We start from the raw sequence: 19,479 nt of genomic DNA, 5'->3' as shown, positions 1-19,479 counted from the left end.
CCTGCATTTTGTTTCAATACACTAAAAACTGTCTCATCCCAAGATCCTCTCGGTACTTTGAAGGGACACAAGTCATGAAATGAGGTTGCACAGCTGGGAAGAGCATGATCCGAAATGAAGATGACAAAAATACGAAGTGCAGTCTTTTGAACCGCTGACATTGAACAGGGCGGATTAAGCAGCCTATATTAACAACAGGTGACAGGCTGCGGCGGCGAGGGCGGGGACAATGTCATGAAGGTTGATTTGGTCTTTCACAGATTCCAAGTACAGGCAGATATCAAAATATAAATAAAATATGCCTAGTCACTCAACAATTACATACACAATGGAGAAAAATGAGGAGATAACTAAAGCCGACTTGTTTTGGGAGCTTTCATTTTATTTTATAATACAAAGTTAGAATACGCACCAATGACCTCACGGATATCAAACCCAAACATTGCAAGGCAACAGTAACATCATAAAATCTGTAACATCTAATGAATAAAGGATATAAAAGGACATTCAGACACAAAACTCAACCAGATAAATAACATTGCATCAACAATTATACACCAGTTCAGAACACGTCCGTACTGTATTCAGTGTTACCTTGCTCCATTGCGGTACAGATATTGACACTTCACTCTTTTGAGGGTTTTCATTTGTCTGAACAATAAGTGTCTATGTATGCCCTGCAACTGAGTGGCGACAAGTTCAGGGTGTGGGCCGCCTTTTGACCATTGTGAGCGGGGATAGGCTTCAGCACCCCCCGCAAACCTGAACAGAATAAGCGGCGTTGGGATGGGATGAAAAAGAAAAAGTTGACTTCTACTTCATGGTTTTTGCCTATTGGCATTTTGGGGACATAACTCCTGTAATAAACGTGGGACTAGTGTCGAACACACGACAAATTTGACATCACATGCACAGAAAACAAACTAGTAGCTCAACTTACTAGATTTTTAAAAGCAGCTTAGTCTGGTAACTTGTCTTATCTGCATGAAGCTAACGGCAAAAATGACTTTTTTGTTTTTGCTTCCCAACCCTGATTTAAGTCCACCAAATTGTTTCAACATGTAAAATGTGGAAAATCAAATAGCTCTACAAATCATTCTTGGAGCATAATTGAAATACATAAATGATCCCATAATAGCAAGAGATCAGTAAAAGATCTCACATCAGTCATGATTTTAACACATTAGGTGTAAAAAAACAACAACCCAAAAACAATTAATTTAAACTAATGTAAAGGTAGTGAGGGGAACATAAAATCAGAGCGCAGGTCAAGACATGATGTCAGAAAAGTCAAGTGCGTCTCTGCTGACGCTGTGGTGAGCTCTAAATGCAAATGACATGCGGGTCAGAGGCTGCCGATGTTGGGGAAGCTCTTGAGCTTCTCTGGGAAGTCGTCTTTGTAGAGAACTGGGTCGGCCCGATGCTCCACCACCTTCAGAGGCATTGTGCCGAAAACGGATGCAAACTTGTTGATGCACTCCGATCTAGTGAGGAAAACAAAAACATTTGTGCATGTGATGCTGAAGTCTAAAGAATATAGTGGGTGAGCAATTTGGTACACGTTTCTTCAAATTTGAACTTGTAGTTAAGTCAGTGCTTCTCATTTATTTTCTGTTACGCCCCCCCCTAGCAAGAAGAAAACTATTCGCGCCCCCCCTCCCCACCGTGACTATCCTAACTTGTCTTGTAAGTCGTAAAATGTTGCACTGTCGCAAACGTGACAGAAGTAACAATGAGAGTGCCACTGCCCCCTGCTGTAGTAAACGCGCAATTACACTTTATTCTAGTACTACCAAAAAAAAAGCCTGTTCCCCAGGGTCACACGCGCCCCCCCAGGAATAGCACCGCGCCCCCCAAGGGGGGCGCGCCCCACTATTTGAGAAGCACTGAGTTAAGTCAAGTCAAATTTATTTATATAGCCCTTAATCACAAAAACTTCTCAAAGGGCTTTACATGGCTACAGTTGACAATTATTCCCGACATCCCCAGATGTTAACCCTCCTGAGGGCAAAGGAAAACCTCACAAATCCCAAACTGGGGAAAAATGCGAAACCTTGAGACCACAAATGGGAGGATACCCCTTCTCGGACGACCAGGCTGCAATGGATGCCGAGTGGGCAACGTTTAACACACAATAAAAAATAAGGTAATGTAGATGTCTATTAATGTCTATTTAATCAGAAGAAGAGCTGCAGGAAGACACCCTCAGCTATCATGGCAGCGGCTGGGGAAAGGTGGTCCACCTCACATCTCATCTCATGTAGTGAATGGATTTGGATGAAAAAGGCTGTAAAGCTCCTCAATTCACTTTAACATGGTCCTTTGCAACAAGATGGAACCAAAATAAACTGACTGTATTTATACAAGGCTAAGTAATGATAGCCTGAGCATAAAAAGAGCAAGTGGGTAATTTCTGCAAATAACAAAAGACGTGCCCCCCTCCCCCCACAATAAAAAAGTAAACTGGCGAATGCAAATTTGCGGCGGCTCATTGTTGTGTCCATACAATCAAACAAATGAGCATTCAATTCAGAGTTGACTCATTGCATTACCTCTCCACCATGTGAGTCTGATCCAGGGACAGTCCATCGATGGCTGTACACTCAGGACACTTGAACTTCTTCCTGGGAGTCACCTAAACAAAATCACAGTGGATGTGTGTTTGCAGTGAAAGACACTAAGAAGCCGTGTGAGACACGGTGCGACAGGGTGAAGGCGTAGGCCGGGTGCGTGCATATTGTGATTTGGTAGCAGCATGCGAGTGTTTCTGTAAGCTTCGAGGGGGAGTTTGACCCTGCCGCTGATAAGGGAGGTTAAGGAAGGACTTGGGCGCCTACACCTGAATGAGGGAGGCCATGCAGCGAAGTGTCGGGGTGACAACTGATGGGACCCAGAGATGTCGCTCCGCTCTGTCTGTCTTCACTTCCACCCCCCTTTTTTATGAGCTAAGAGCCCCCAAACTAGCTGATGGGATGAATGTACCTTAATGGGGGCTTTGCCAGTAATGTTGGCCACAAGAAAGTTCATGGCAATATCTTCACAGTTCATGTGTGCGTCAACCCAGTTCTTGATGTCTCCAGGCATCTTGTATGTGTACAGGTAGTTGAAGTACTGCAACAAAAAGAGGCACATGAAACTGCCGATTAAGAAGAATAAAGTGGACACCGGATGACCCAAGAGTACATAGGTGGGCGTCGCTGCATTAGACTTTGCTTCGAAGCAGCAACTCCGTCAGCTGATAGGAGGTGTGATAACCTTGCCCGACCTGCAACGTTCTGCTCATCCATCAACGTAATCTTGCCTTAGAACCTTCATCGTCCACCCACACGAAACTGCTCCCCCCACTCCAACCAAATGTCATTTAATTGCCAGTTAAAATGAAAAACATCCTTCCCAAAACAAGTTACATACACATCAGCATTTTCATCATCATTTTCATTACGACGCTAAAACAAAGGCTTGAGTAAAAGTGGAAACCACCTTATGATAAAAAGCAGCGCCCGTTAGAACCATGGAGACCTCATTGGTCCATTCTGACTCGTACTTCCACTTTCCCATTTCATGGTCCCACAAGTGCAGTCGGCCTGGATAACCCACAAGCCTGTCAGGGAACTCCCTCCATACCTGTTGAAGTTGCCAGGACAGAAGCTCAAATCAACAAAGATCGAAGGACTATTTAGTCAAGTATGAATATTAGGATAGACATAATCATTTAGAGTCTGAAGGCTACAAATACGAGATACTTCTTTCCTTAGTGGTCAACTGTACAACATCGTCACTCCAAAAATATTTATGTTTGTAGTTTATGCCAGCGCTATGCCATGTTGTTTCAACACACATGCCTACAGTAATGGAATATTAAATTTGTTTTGTTGGACTGATGATAAAGACAATAATATCAACATTTAAATGGTGCTAACCAAATCACGATTCGTCGTTCTAAATTGTATTGTGGCAAGCTTAAGTAAATTGTACCGCTAAGTGGGAAGGAAAAGGGCAAGGAAAACTGATGTAAGGCCGAATACGAGTGTAGTGGCTTTATAATGAACTAAACTATTATGCTTGAAACCTATAGCCAGTGAGTGTCAACTCTTTTACTGTGCTGATTCTAATTCCATGTAATTCTCCTTAAACTGGCTACAATTTTATGAAATTGCTTCTAAATGCAGTCAGGTGAGGGCAGGGGACATTTGTAGGCTCAGAGCCCGTCATCATTCCGCACTCATCAAACACAGTCAAAGCCTTGTAATATGACTCCAATCTTCTCCGGTAACTCTAATGCCTGAGATCGCGAGGAAGTAGTTCCTGGCTCTTACGGAGGTCAGTAGAAACATGGGAAACAATTGGGGTAGGTTGTTTGGAACTTGCTCACCTCATAGCCAAACTGCAGTTCATCGGAAGTCAACATGATGATGTCATCATCAATGGCCAACACTGCTTCAGTCTCAATTTCATCATAGGGGAAAAAGCGGTTACTCAGCTTGTTCTCTTTGGTGCGCACAACTTTGAGAGGCACGCCAACCTTAGGCCAAAGAGATTCTGACAAGGAAAAAGAACAAAGACTCAGTTGGTAACAATAATTATCTCATAAAACCACTTTTACTAAAGAGAATAGTGTCTGTGTTAATGCCATGATGACTAAACCTTAATAGTCTATGATAATGACGCACCAGCCTCGACCCTTGACACGTTCTCGCACAAATATCACTGTACAGATTTGAATGCAACACTTGCACAAACGTTGATGCTGAAACATGTCAGATGAGCTTTCTTGGTGTTAACCACACAGATATGACATTTTACTGCAGCATCTTCTATGTAGAGACCCGTCAATAGGCCTCGTCAGAACTTAGCACGGGTACAATTTTGCTCTAACTGCTTTGAAGCGATTAGCTAGTGTTTTTTTTTCTTTTTTCAAGGTATTAATCTTTATTTATTTATTGCTTTTTAAAACTGTGGTCAAAGAGTGCAAGCTTTAAGATGTTTAATGACACACTAGTTGGAGTTCACTGTGTGCTTCAAGATGTGACACACAAGTTGGAGTTCACTGTAAAACTAAACACACAACACAAAGAATTACAAAATGGATAATGGCTGGACGGATGGATATTTAATTTGTTTTAGATACTTTGCCAGCTTATGGTTTGCAATGAAGTTTATTGCCCGGCTATCGATAATTAGCATGATACATTAAAGGAGGAATTTACGTTCGAATCTAATAAAAATTGCCATATGTCAATGTCATATCTCTTGTTAGTGTAAATGAGTCATATGAAAATGAGTCATATTACCTAAATTGGCAATTTTGTTCTCTCTTTATCTTCCAAGTCATTGTATCTCCAGGAACAAAAGTTTTGAACCAGAATGTAAATGCTCGATTTGAGTAGGTATTGTTTAATAAAAGATAAAATCGGATTTGACGCCTGATTCTGAAAATAGTAACAGTAGATGTTTGACTTAATAACAGGATAGGAATCCTATCTTATCGTACAGAATAAGAAGCTAATTTCTTGTATAGAATAGGTGAGATATCCGAAAATAACAAATCTGTGTAAAGTAATTCCAACACTCAAGCCATTAAACTTCCCATGTACTTGAGACCTGAGAGTCCCCTCATTAATTCTAATGGGTCACGCCACTCCAGCCAGGCGCCGCTGACGCCTCTGATGAAAAGGAAACACGCAGCAACGAGAAAGCACTTCAAAGTCTTCTCACTACTTCATTATACAGTATTAGTCAACTCACGGCCGATTTGATTTCTGGTCAAGATCAGAAATGGTGCCAATAGGAGAGTAAGACAGCTTAATGGTGCTTGGCTATTTGTACTGCTACGCTAACAAACATTAGAGGTGGAAGAAATCATAGGTTTCCGGTGAAAAATGACAAATACAGCAGTCTGCTGCTGACTTAGATCAGCTATGAAATCCAGACTCATTGCTATGCCAGCGATTAAGTATGGTTAAAGTTTCATCAAGTACATTTAAGTACATTTCCAAGGCAGGGGGATTCTAAGCAAACTGACAGCGAAATTAAATAAATTGGCGGAGAGCGGACCGGATGTTTGGAAAACAAACGAACATTTTTTTAAATAAATGCTTGCAATTTAGTACCAATTTAGTTTCTTTGGCACTATGTTTGTCATTTCCTGGCTGTTGTATTTCTATGTTTTGAGTTACTAAATAAAAGAAATTAAAATAAATTACATTGCTGCCAGTGGTGGCCGGCGTGCCTATTACGTCAGTGTTTCGTAGCTCTGGGAATCATATTGTTCATCTTTTTTTAGAGTGAAAACATAAACACGTTTCATTCAGAAATATTTCACATTATAAACATACAATCTTGCAGCCTGGCTCAAACGAGACATCGCTGCCAGTTTGGCCAAAGAAATGCGAAAACGCTTATTCTCAGGAAAACTTGCCGTCATCAGCAGGCCACCGATGGAAGATACAAAATTGCAGGCCAATTGAATTTGGTACCGGTCAGCTGCAAGTATGTTAACGGCTCTACGTGGTTCTGGTTATTCAAAAGTGATTTCAGGCTGAACGTAAACAAACAATGGTCCCTCCGTGCATCCATGTTGTGCACGAAGAATACATCGCAGCAAATAAACAAATCCTTTCCGCACCCACTTTCTTCGCGGGTGTGGCTTTTCAGGCTCGGCTCAGATATTAACATTATATTAGGTGTCTGCATGAAACGTGACATTCGCGCTGATATGGTTAACGTGGCAAGCAGTTTACCTGTTCACACACATTTCTCAACTTTCACCGTATTGTAACCTAACGTGAATATACTCACCCTCAGGAGGACTCTTGTTCTGGTTGTTCCAAACCACCACCAACTTAGCCAAGCTAGGAACTTTTGAAATTTCTGTGATGACTCGGAAAAGGCTCTCGACTCGATCGTAGGTCAGCACCACCGCTGTGAACCCAGGTGCTCTCGGTGGGATAAGTGGCAAGAATAAGGGACTGTTTACACTGGACCACTTCTGGATAAGACAAAAGGCAAAGACACATACAAGCAACGCAGTTAACACACATTTGTAAACGTATTTGGCAGCAAAAGCTTCGATAGTGTAACATGCACTGCAAGACTCAATTGTAACAGTTTTCAAATGATGGATTCTCTGACATTGGCCCAGTCCATCATATAAACCTTACGGAAGCCCGAGGTTATGACGTGAAGACTAGATGTGAATTTACAACGAGGCTGACTGTCCCCTCTTAAATATCTACACGCTTTGTGGTGCTCGAGTGTTGGGGCCGAGAACGGGATGCAAGAAATGAGATGATGTTGACATGTGGAAATCAAGTGAAGCGAGTTTGCCAGGTAGTTAACGACGACTGTCGGACGACCTTCAAAGTTGTACTCCTCTTTCATTGCTCCCCATTAAAATGGCCTATAAAATGTGGGACTTTCACTGACCCCGACAGGTGTGCTTTCCAAGTTACCAAAAACAGATCATTATCATAAACATCAATTTGACACGGAAAGTAACATTGTCCAACAATACAAATTTAAATGATATTCCAACAAAGACAGAGATCACATCAAACTGAAAGTGTTCCGCCCCAGTTGCAGTGAAAATTTGTCAAAAAAAGGACAATAAATCTGTGGCATTCTTGAAGTCCATATAAAGTTTGATTCTACGATAATATGGGACCTTCCACAACATTAAGCCAAGTCAAAGACAGCCCCAAACCTTTTATACAACATCCGTTACCCACGCACCAGTAAAAAATTCTCTTTGCTGGCGAGTGGAAAGTTTCCTGTGGTTGTTCTCACATTGTCAAGCAAGTAGAGGGGGAAATAGTTAAAGTAACACATATACAAAACACACATTCAATACAAAAACACTTAAGTCATTCGTCAAACTAAATAAATATAGATTAACAACTTCAGACAGACGTAACAGCTGAATAGTCTTTCCTGATTCATGGTTTTTTTTTTTTTAATCTTAGAAATTATCTTCACATTAAATGACACAAACTACATTATTGAGTGGATACTAGACCTTTTTTGAAACATTTTCGGCTAACCTCAAGCTACCCAACACAGACAAAGTAGGCCTTATGCTCAAAAAGCAAGAAGGTTTGGACAAAAGGTCTTAACACATGGCGGGCGCAGTGTCAGTATTATGGTAGTATTTTTATTTATTTATTTTTTTCTTGTTTGGGTTGCTTTCAGCCTTCATCTACAAATCAATATAAGGCAGAACAATTTTTATGAAAAACGAACAGAAAACCAAAACGTGCTCTCCTCACTTTTGAGATGGTTATCAATGCGGAAAAAGTCTCAATTTACTCCACGGCTTAATTGATAGCCAAAACACCGTTGTATAGACCAAAACATCTTAAAGTCTGAGAGGCCTCGGACTTAAAAGTAAACCCTTTACTCACAAGTCCCAGACAAAAAGCAGCCTGTCCTTCATTCTGAAAACCCAGCATAACAGCACCAGTAATTCTGGAAAATGTGCTTTCAATTACCAGCCTAAAAGACTACATGAGGTGAGGGGGTGGGAGCTCTGGCTGATTTATTTTGTGTTCTGTTCAAGTTCTTCTCACCATTCACTCACGGAATTGATCCCTGAAACACTTCACCTCCAATCTCAGACTGGATCACCAAAAGATCTTTACGTCCAGACAATTAACCTCCAAGTTGGACTCGGGTTGGGGATCCGAATGAAGTGGAAAATAAAGGGCAAATGTCATGCAAAGGCAGCAATTCTCCACTGAACAACTAATAATTCCGTACAAAGGTATGTGAACAGCATAGTCTTGTACACCTGATAGACTGAAAAAAACGTACACGTTTTCTCACATTCATGACTCTCTGTGCTGACTTAAGACAAGAGACTGGGCTGAATAACCGCTCCAAAGATTCCATTGCCAAGATGTGCACAGCCACAAACTTTCATGACCACATGAATGCTAAGAACCCACCCTATCATTCACAAACAGACTGCCTCGGACATACAAGAACTTTTTCTCCCACCACAATACAGGCATCCCCTTCATTTAGCACTACAGCTGAGACTGTTAGGTGTATATCAAAGTCTAATGCACTGCTTGTGTGGTACAAAATAAATAAAAAAACATGGCATCCACAGTGTATGTATGATGCGGAATGTAGTCCAATGGCCCTGAGCTGGTTCACAGAAGCTATCAACTGTGATCCATCTGCATGTGTAAGCAGGTATAACCTATGTTATATCAATTATGTTACGATCAGATTTATTGTTTCTTGTTTAATTTGCTGATAGTTCCCACTTGGCCTCCCCCCCCCTCCTAAATTGATGTATCATCCTGTATTCTTAATTTTCTGTGTTCATCATTTAAAATAAAATAATAGAAAATCAGTAGTAATCTAGAATAATCCTTTTTTTTTCTCCACGTTATTTAACCATATAGAGAAGCTGATTTTTTTAATGTGCAAATATTTACATATAAATATTTTTCAAATTTACTATTTTGACAAACTGACACAATAATAAAGCTCCATATTATTCAAATCTAGTCTAGATAATCGAGATATAATCTATATTTTGTTCCTGTTATTTACCCATATAGAGAAGCAGATTTTTTTAAAGCGCAAACATGTTTACATGGAAATATTTTTCAAATTTACTGTTTTGACAAACTAACATAAAAGCGCCATATAATTAATATGTCAAAACATATTTACTCAAATTCACAAACATAAAAACAGTTAGTGGAAGATTTTTATGCTTGATTGATTCCTGACTTCTGATAGAGCCCAGCAAGTCTGCTATAATTTGGGTGGAAAGGGGTGAGTTTGAAATTCTACAGTCCAGATCAAAACTTGATGAAGAAGAAGAGATAGAAGAGAAATGAAAAGAAAGAAACAAAGTAAGAGGATAAAAAGAAACACCAAGGGAACTGAAAAAAAACGGAATGTCACAAAGTTTCCCCAGGATGCACTAAGGTTAAAGACTTTGGCTGTAGGTATCAAGGTTCAAAGTCAACGTAAACAAATGGAAGAACAACAGCGACATGGCCGAGAAGCTCCTCTAAAATGATGAAAAGCCAAAGAAAATCGGACAGAGTTGCTGCCAAGAGGCAACATTAAAGTCATCAGAATATTTTTGGCAAGCACTAACTGTTTACCACATGTGACAATGATTTCTATTCTTCATTCTACAAAGAAAAAAATCTCTTGGTTTTATTTCAAAAACACTCTCTTACACAAGCGCGTGTGTGTGTGTGTGTCCTATGGTTTGATGAGCTCGAGTTTGAATTTATCTATTTTATTCACTGCAGATTACGAAAAGATGAGACCATATGTAAAGTGACGCATGGTGACAGAAGTGTCATGTTGGGGCAATTTTTCTAAAACTGGGTCTTGAGTCACAACTCACAATAGAGTAATTTTGGCTCAGAAGACTTCAAACATCAGAGTAGTTGGGCACTAAACATTAAGTATCTGGAAGAACGCCGAGAGGACATTTGCGCTTTCGGCATGACAGTGATCTAAAGCATACAAGCAAACTGACAAAGAATATTTTCACTAGAAAACAATTTTTGGGAGAGAAAACAGAAAATCAGCAAAGTGAGCTGATGAACGCTGAGCACAGGAAATGCTCCGCCATCTCACAGCTTTGGAGTGTCTTAGCAAATATTGCAGTCACTGTTTCAAAATGAGCATGGAAAAAAAAATATATCTGTAATGAATTAAGTCGTCTAGTTATATCACAGAAAACGTGCCTGAAAAAAATAAAATACACATTCTTTGCTTGAATCAATATTTACATTTAGGCCCATCTTATCACGATGCATGTAAACATCAAGATTGCACAGTTACATACCACAACAGTTGGATTGTTCCACTGCTCATATGTATTTGCGGCATATGGGTAGATGCGGTCATTGATGATCTGGAGCGTAGTCAGTCCAATGGCCTTCATGGAGCTGAAATAGGCTTCCCAGAACCAGCGTGCCTACAACCAAAAACAGAACGCTTCAAATTTTATGACAAAAAGATCACTAGTGGTATCCCAATTGCATCGATATTTTTTCTCCCCAAATCAAATACATATATACTATATACAACTCATTACATGGTACAGTAGTTTGCACATGATGAAGGAAAAAACAAAGGGTGAACATTTTTTTCCTATTACAATTTTTTAAGGTCCTCTTCCCCTGCATTTTTAAAGCAAGGCAAGCAATAAATTAATCTGTATTGCAATAAACAAAAAATATTATCCATCAATATTATACTTGTAATATTGTATTTTTATAGGTCAGACTTGTGCTAAAATAAAGGCAACGGAACCATGAATTATATGATATATCTACTTCAAGTAGTGGTATTACTTTGCACTGTTTTGCTTTCACAACAACAACTGTACAGCATTAACAAGTCAGCGAGTCATAAATCTCATTACAATGTTAATGCAAACCGATATGCGGTTTCATAAAACAATGTTACATGTGGACTGGACAGCCTCTGCAATTTGAGAAATGCATTCTACGACATTGGGATGTCAACAGCCATGGTGTCAAAATTAACTACACGACTCCACTGGCCTCTTAACGTTCACCTTCCATGGTTATAAATACCAATGAAAATATACCAACAGACCTTTGACCCTAGCTACTACGTAAAGCCTTGTGGATCAAATATCCTTTAAAACCGAATCTTTGGCTAATTGCCTCAGATCATTTCACTTTTAGAAATGTTGATGTTGACATGGAGAGCCGGAAACTAGAATGTTGTCATAGATAAATCAGTGTGCAGGATTCCAGCCAATATTATACTGAAGCTAAATTAAGAAAAATAATGACTATTTATCATTTACTTTCTGTACAAACCTCATTCATCTTAATACATACACCCACATTGAACATACTGTAAATAAGATTTTTTTAACCTTCATTCTTAGACTAATAGCTATACTGTAAATAAGATCTTTCATTTTTATTCTCAGACTTCCTTTTATACTTTTTTAAATTTTGTATGTTTGCACTAGGAAGGGAGCAGCTATCTGAATTTCGTTGTACAACTAAGTTGTAAAATGACAATAAAGGGCATTCTATTCTATTCTATTAGTCTTTCTGTTCTACTGTTAAAAATCTGTGTTCTAGACTTAAATATAAAAGAATGCCTTGTTATCTAGAAGTAGTACTGACCAAATATGGTAATTTTATAGCACTATAGAAATGTCAAAATAATTGCCAGTGGAATTATAGGAATACTGTTTTAATATTTCCATTTAATACTAAGCATGAACTGATTATTAATCAATAACAATTATAGCAGACATTCTTATCTTCTTATAATTGTATATCTGTTCAATTGTGCATACACTAAATTAAAAAGGCGTACAAAAAAAAGTGTTGGGCTGTTTAGTAATGAAGAAAAAAAAAAGGGTCAGTTCGACCTAACTTCTTGGGTCGGTCCGACTTTTCAACCAAAATTGGGTTGTTTTTAACCCAGCCTTTTTAAGAGTGTAATTAAGGGTGGGAATTTGAGTGATAACAATTTGTATTAAATTTTGGCATTAACCCAGCAAAAAATACTATTGGTTTTGCGGATTCTTGACCAACACTGAAGTTGCAGTTACCAATAAAGGAGGTCGAGGTTTGTCTTTGTTGTCTCAGTGTTAAATAAAGATGGCTAATTTTATCTGGTCACCATGTGAGTATGGTGCTGTATCATTTAACATGTTAAATACATCTTTTACTTTTACTTTTAAAGACTGGTGAGGAAAATCCAAAAAGACTTTCAAATCTCCTGGGGGAATCCCAACACTTCATAAATCAGCTGGTGATGAAAGTTTTCTTTTCTAACTGGGAGGAGGATGTAAGAAAACTGTGCTGGCCTGAGGGAATGACCCTCAGCCCTCCAGCTCCCCCATTGCTGCACAAATTTTACGTGCTGGAATGAAAAAGACCCCCCCCCCCCCCCCCCACACACACACACACACACACACAATTCCAACATTTAATAAACAACTTACCTTTTCATCCTTGTTTAGAACATTGAACAGTCGATAAATCATAATGATTAATAAAAAGAAATGTATGAATTAAGATGTGCATGCATACACACGCATCTCATTGCAAACATTGTTAATAAAGAGTTACTGGTAGTAGCGAACCAAAGCACGAAGTTCAAGAGCCCCCTCTCTTTAACCATTTAAATCATTAGAGAAGAGGTCAAAGTCATGAGCAGAAACAGTTGGGAGTACAGAAGTCTTTGTTTAAGTCTACTTGTCAAGTATGTGACAGATGACTGCACCTATAGCGCAGATCTGCTCGCCACTGAGTGAGCCGTGGCGAGAACCAGGCAATCATTAGTGATTTGGACTTACTTAATCAAAAACAGCAGCCAAACCGCATGTCTGCTGCTCACTGGGAATAATGTTGTGCTACACATTAATTAACACTTACTTGACTTTTACCTGTGGTCTCATGTCTAAATACACTCATCTCTTTTGTTCCAACTCAGCATATTTAAAAATTGTCATTTTGATTTAAAAAGAAAATATGTTTTTCAATTAAACAGCTTCCGTTTCTCCAGGATGCGCGCAAATTACAGTTAACTCAAAATTTTTAAAAATGAAGTGATAGGCATCTGTCGCGAGGAACAAGAATTTACCAGTATTGGCTTGAAATTATATGTATTGTGCCTATCCCTACATACATGACAACTGATGACTGACGACAACTAACCACAAGATGATAATGAATCTTTCCAAAGGAAAGCTATTTTGGTCACAAATACGAATGAAGTGTAAACAACGTCTATTAAATTGTTCCCTAATATTACATAATTTAAAAAGTAAAAACCTATTTGTCAAACGTTTAGGCACATTTTCCGGTGCTATTGAATAAGAAAAATTTGTCCAGAAATGTAAATACATTTCCATGTAGCTTTGACAAATCAAACAACAGCTTCAGTCCCGAGACTTGTGAGCCCTCTGCTGGTAATACTGGTAAACTGCAACCATAACAATGCCCAAAATGCAATGTAAAATATGACTAGCAATTCCTTTGGATGGAATTAAGATGTACACCGTTTTGTTACGAAACAGGAGAAAGCACTGAGGATTTCACATATCCAATTAACAGACGCTTCAGATAAAAAAAGGTTATTTTTATGCGTTTGACTGGTGACAGTTTATTGAGGGTTATCCCCAGTTAACATGGGCCTTGGACAGCAAAATCTTGGCATGTTTTAGATTTTTTTAGACACCCAACTCACACGGCCCATATTTTTAAAAGGACTACCAGTAGTTTCTGGTGTAATTGGTGAATGGATCAAAGTTGATATGAGGGAATGAAGAGCAGCAAATCTCCTGTTTATTGTAGTGGATACGAATGGAGACATTAGATTAGATGTCTGCTATTCATTTGTGTCGACAAGAAGAATAAAATTGAAAATGTGGTACTAATATCAGTCAGACTTTCAGTTTTGGTATTTAAAGCAACAATATGCAGTGAGTCATTTTTTAATAGCTTTAAACTCACGGTGATGGTACCGCGAAGTGACAGCGAGCGTAGTCACTATAAGTGGTATAGATAAGAACCTGTTAAACAAGGCAGGTCACCTCGTGTTGTGTTAGCGCCAGCTTAAGTTCAAAGTTGTTTGTGTCCATTTTCACACGGGGATGGGTTAAATGCAGAGGACAAATTTCACCACACCCAGATGTGTGTGTGACGATCATTGGGACTTTAACTTTAACTTAAAGCAGATGCCTATCACTAGTATGACACACTGCCTGTCTGACTTTTCATTTTCCCTCACTCGGTGAAAATGCAGCTAAATAGAAAGCAAATGTGTCAAACCACTGCGACAGTTACCTGTCTCTGCATCTCCTCCACTTGTCTGTGCGGAATACTCTTCAAGATGGTGTACATCTCGGAGAGCTTCTCCTCTGGGATAACCACCGATGCTCTGTGCCAGATAACAGACACGACTTAAGTGAGTTGAGTCAAGTTCTTTCATGCTTAATGGAAGCTGCTCTGAATTAGTCTGACCTTTTCCAGTCAAGAACTTCAGAAAAAGGGAGGATGTAGGAGTCAGCAAGGATGACAGGGACGCAACCAGCTTGCAGCACATCACTGAGAGTAGCCTGACCTAAGCGTGCGCCCCTCAAAACCACACAAAAGGAGGATTCCTGCAGACATTGGACAAGCATCATCACCGTGTTTCACACTGACAACTTTCATCTTAAAATCTTTGCATGCAGGTGTATTTACCTGCAGGATCTGCGGGTAGTCAAACACCTGTCCCTTGTGACAACGCTTCCGAGCAGAGGTAGCTCCCTGGGAGAGGTTGCTACACTTGTCCAGAAGGAGTAGAGCCTCGCCATTTTCTTCCTTCAGGCGTTCAAGTTCAGCCCGATATTCACGGTGAATGGCTGTCTGAGATGACAGGATGAAGTAGCGGCGAGGCCTGGAGGAATGAAGACAAGACACTTAGAATGATTTATCGCAACTACATCACACAACTGCCCCACATTGGCTCAAGATGAAAACTTTACTTCATCGCAAGGTTTACTCACTAAAATATTTAAGCCATGTGTCAATCAATATAGGTACTCAGAGTGCTTGTGTTCATGGTTATCCACGAATCCAAATCATTTTGTATTAACGTGTTAGATTTTCTTGTCATTTTTCCTGTTCTTGCATCCAATGATTAGCTTGATCTTTGAATCATACTGAACAACTGCATATATTTTCACGAAGAGAACCGCAAACAGAGGCACTGCGTACGGTTGCAATGACCTCACCCAGGCTGTCTCTCGGGTAGCTCAACATCAGCAGAGAGGGGGCTGTAAACTGGGATACTGATGTCGTAACCTTGTCTGTACGTCCATGTGGAGAAACCCCCTCCAGCCAAGAGCGCTCTGAAAAAAAAAAGACCAATCAGCCTTGACTGGAACACTTAAAAAAACAAAACACAAAAACTACTAACAAAATGCCTGCAAAATTGCTCTTTAGGTTACTATCCCTTACATGATTTATGGCCAAGTGCAACTTTGAGTGATGAAGTACTTTTGGTATTCCATTCAACTCAAAATGCAAAGGCAATGCACTGAAGTCCCTCTACACCTGGTTCCAATAAAGTTTCATGCCAAATGGACTCTGGATGAGCTCAGGATATTCCTTACATCTAAAGATATTGTTCATCGTCTCACATTAAACCACCAACCATCCCTTTAATGTAGCGGATATCTATTTGTAGCTATTTGTAAATATATAATTCACCTCCTGGAAATAATTTTTTACACGTGTGTTCTGCTTCAACCGTGTGATCCAGCCAAAATGTCGAGGTCCACACAATCAATCATTTTTGGGGCGCTGTGCCACCTACCTCACGGTCCATTTATAAGATGTCTGTTTTCAAACACAATATCTTGACTGTAGTAGGAGGTCATCTGAGGATGCCATTGGATCCCCCCCCCGCTCAACATAAAAACACATTTAACTTCTTTGCTTATGTTGCACCTACCAACATGCACTTTGTTTTTCCCTCTAACTCACAAATTTTGTTTGTGCAAGACAAATGCTAAAGTAAACGTTTATTGATTTCATTTTGTCTTCTACCAGCGCTGCTGAAAATATGATTATACATTTATAAAAAAGAAAGATTGTTTCTGAAGAAGCTACCTGTCTCTGGGTACATCCAAAGCAGTGTTGTAATCTGGTGGGCCCCCTGGCAGCATGTTAAAAAGGAGATGATTCATACCCTTGTTCCACCTTAAAAAAAAAAAAACATACATAATAAAAACACGACTACTTGATGCAATGATAGATTTACATTATCAAGTTAAAAAAGAAAACCAAAATAATTGATTCACAAAACAATTAAATGCAAATGTTCCTGTCCCATCAAGACAAAAACATTTGAGTGTTGCTCTCGGAGCATGGCCCAAGTTAAATACAAGTTTGCCTTATCTTATTTCAACTGTAATCCTTTCGATAAAGAGAAGATGACGTCGAGGGCAACGAAGAAGATGACGACGATAACATAGAAAGAGTTACAGCAAAAGGAGCAGCTGTCATGGCTGCCAACGTTTGAGTGACTCTCAAACTGCCAAGTCATTGAAGCTCAAAACAAACGCTGACAACACCTGCAAAACGAAACGGGGTCTTGAGTGTTAAGGAGTAGCAATACAATCCGAGACCAACAGCACGTGCTCCGAATTGAGGGTTTATTTGGCATGCTCGAAACACGTCCTGAACCCTCGGCACATTTCGTACCATCACAACTTGTCCAGTAAAGACGATTTTGATTCAGAAGAATTTAACTGCGAGACATTTACCTGGGTAGCATTGCCAAAGCTTGGGCAGTCTCTTTGATTCGCAGCGAGTTCTGATTCAGGACATCAGTCGATGGGATAAAAAGACAAGCCCTGTTGACATCATCAGTGTAAAAGTCACTGTCCGAAATGGCACTGAGAAGGTCATTATATTCTCGAGAAAGTCCAGTGCTGCTGATAGGAACTCCAAGTTCATCAACATATCTCTGCAGTGGGTAGATGTAAACCTAAACAAAGAAAAAAAATAAGAGCAAGATTGAGTCATATAAATGTAGGGTGGATGTGTTTCACAGGGATTATTACCTTAATTCGGTTCTTAGGGTTGTAGCCACATTTATACACATCGAAACAAGTGTGCATGCGACACCCAAGGTCTCCCCTCTCAGGAATAGGATTGGAGACTTGGAGGCGCACCAGAGGAACATCTTGAGCACTGTGTTTGTCTACGGTCAGGTCAGCTGCGGACTCAAAGGAGTGAGGCCAGAACTGAAACATCCCAGTGGCAATGAGGCCAAGCAACACCACGGAGAAGAGTGTGATATAGTATATACGATGCTTGATTTTCATCCGTGGGATCAGAGGAGGCCCCCGGGAGCTGTATTTGCCAGATGCATACATGGCTGCCTCCTGACTGTCTGCCCAGCCTCTGTAATGACAGTGACAAATATACATTACGTCACGTGTGCTGCTAAATAATGAGGTTTGTGAAAACGCCTTCAAATAACCATGTCATCAATCTGTAGTCTATTGTACAGTACTAGTTCTCCCGGCACACCCAGAAAGCCAGCTAACCTGTTTTCCCCCGAGTTTTCTCAATTGATCTTCGGATTGCTTTTTGAACAAATGTCGAAGTTGTGATTTTTAAAAGTAGGACCTGCTCCACGTCATCATTAGTGGTTTATACCTGTAGTTGAATGCCCACTTTGGACAACCATTTTGTGGCGGATACACACATACATAACGTGATAATACATTTTATAATACAAGTTTACTCCTATACATTTTGTCACCCCTTACTCTAAGACGATCGCGCCTGCTTGTATTCTTTATATTATTGTACATACAGCGCAACGAAAAAACACGTTATGTATGGATATAGCAAGACAGATATCACACAATTGACTATCTTATTATGTGAGATTTTAGACATGAGTATGAATCTGAAAGCTAACGTAGCAAATATAGCTAGTTACATTAGTTTACTAAAATCATCTTAAAAAACGTTACCAACAAGAAAAAATATCACAATTGTCTAATTAAATGTGGACACCGTCGATGCGTGTTTTACTTACCAAGACGTTCAACAAATGAAATGTTGACTTCCGTGTCAATTCATGATAGCATGCTAGTTTAGCAAAACAACCGAAGGGGCCAACCGGAAAACTTTCGTCACTTCCTGTGCAACGCGGATTCCTTCCCGGATGTGCAGCCACGAGAGAGAGGCTCCCTCTAGCGGCTGCACCAGTGGAGAGAAGTAACAAGGTGTCCAGCGTCGACGTTCTTCTATTTACCTTACCAATATAGGCGTGAGGTCAACGCACATGCAAAGGTCAAATCGGTAGGCCAGTCAGAGAGCGGGGGATTAATTTTTATATAATTATAATGTAATATAATAATAATTAGAATGTAATTACACCTACCTTTGTCTAATACATAGTGTATTAGACTCACCTCCGCTGGGTGGTTGGATTCTACAAGCTTTTGAGTTTACATATTGCTTAGCTCAGTTGACTATCTTTCTACAGAGTTGTAATGTATTAAAAGAAACAGGAACAATTATGAGCATGGTTTTTAATTTATTCCATAACGGGCAAGTTCAGTAAGAGGAGGGATCGCATACATTCCCATTGGGGGTAGGAAGCAAAGCAGATAAACATGAAGACAGACATTGATGCAAATATTCCTCTTTCTTTATGGAACAATTTGTAAAATCTTCCAAGAGTTTCAATAAATAACTTACAGATCATATATTTCTTGTGTTATATGTCAATATTGATATTTTAAATATATAGTTATCTTCTTTTTGTTATACAGTTGTTCTCTATGAGGCTATTGGAAGTATTCTTTTTAGCCATCTGCATAAATAATACACACAGGGGATGGTGCTGTACACATCATGGCCAAACAGTGCTTTGACTGGTTGCAGGCTTCATTGCTGAATGGGTTTAGAACCCAAGAGTATTTGT

General features: G+C 39.6%; 1 protein-coding gene across 1 annotated transcript; it reads right to left on the bottom strand.

Moving 5' to 3' along the window:
- Positions 1-361: 361 nt before the first annotated feature.
- On the bottom strand, positions 362-18,712 carry ext2 (exostosin glycosyltransferase 2). The gene is made up of 15 exons (XM_061277417.1): positions 18,586-18,712; positions 17,597-17,939; positions 17,297-17,520; positions 16,641-16,730; positions 15,761-15,877; positions 15,228-15,423; positions 15,006-15,145; positions 14,829-14,922; positions 10,826-10,957; positions 6,799-6,988; positions 4,373-4,539; positions 3,481-3,624; positions 2,983-3,111; positions 2,553-2,635; positions 362-1,484 (listed from the first exon to the last, which is right to left on the bottom strand). Exons 2-15 carry the CDS (start codon positions 17,909-17,911, stop codon positions 1,346-1,348), a joined length of 2,160 nt encoding a protein of 719 aa, XP_061133401.1. The 5' UTR covers positions 17,912-17,939; positions 18,586-18,712; the 3' UTR covers positions 362-1,345.
- Positions 18,713-19,479: the final 767 nt, after the last annotated feature.

Source organism: Syngnathus typhle, linkage group LG4, assembly GCF_033458585.1.
Source record: "Syngnathus typhle isolate RoL2023-S1 ecotype Sweden linkage group LG4, RoL_Styp_1.0, whole genome shotgun sequence".
In the NCBI taxonomy this organism is placed as follows: domain Eukaryota; kingdom Metazoa; phylum Chordata; class Actinopteri; order Syngnathiformes; family Syngnathidae; genus Syngnathus; species Syngnathus typhle.
Note: the sequence above shows the minus strand (reverse complement) of the source record. Positions and strands in the feature narration are given on the sequence as shown.

Excerpts from the sequence above, each read along its gene's own strand:
- ext2 (XM_061277417.1), bottom strand. The coding sequence starts at position 17,911 with ATGTATGCATCTGGCAAATACAGCTCCCGGGGGCCTCCTCTGATCCCA. Across the intron at positions 15,878-16,640 it reads TTGGATGTACCCAGAGACAG|AGCGCTCTTGGCTGGAGGGG; the intron begins GTAGCTTCTTCA and ends TTTTTTTTTCAG. Across the intron at positions 1,485-2,552 it reads CAGACTCACATGGTGGAGAG|ATCGGAGTGCATCAACAAGT; the intron begins GTAATGCAATGA and ends TTTCCTCACTAG.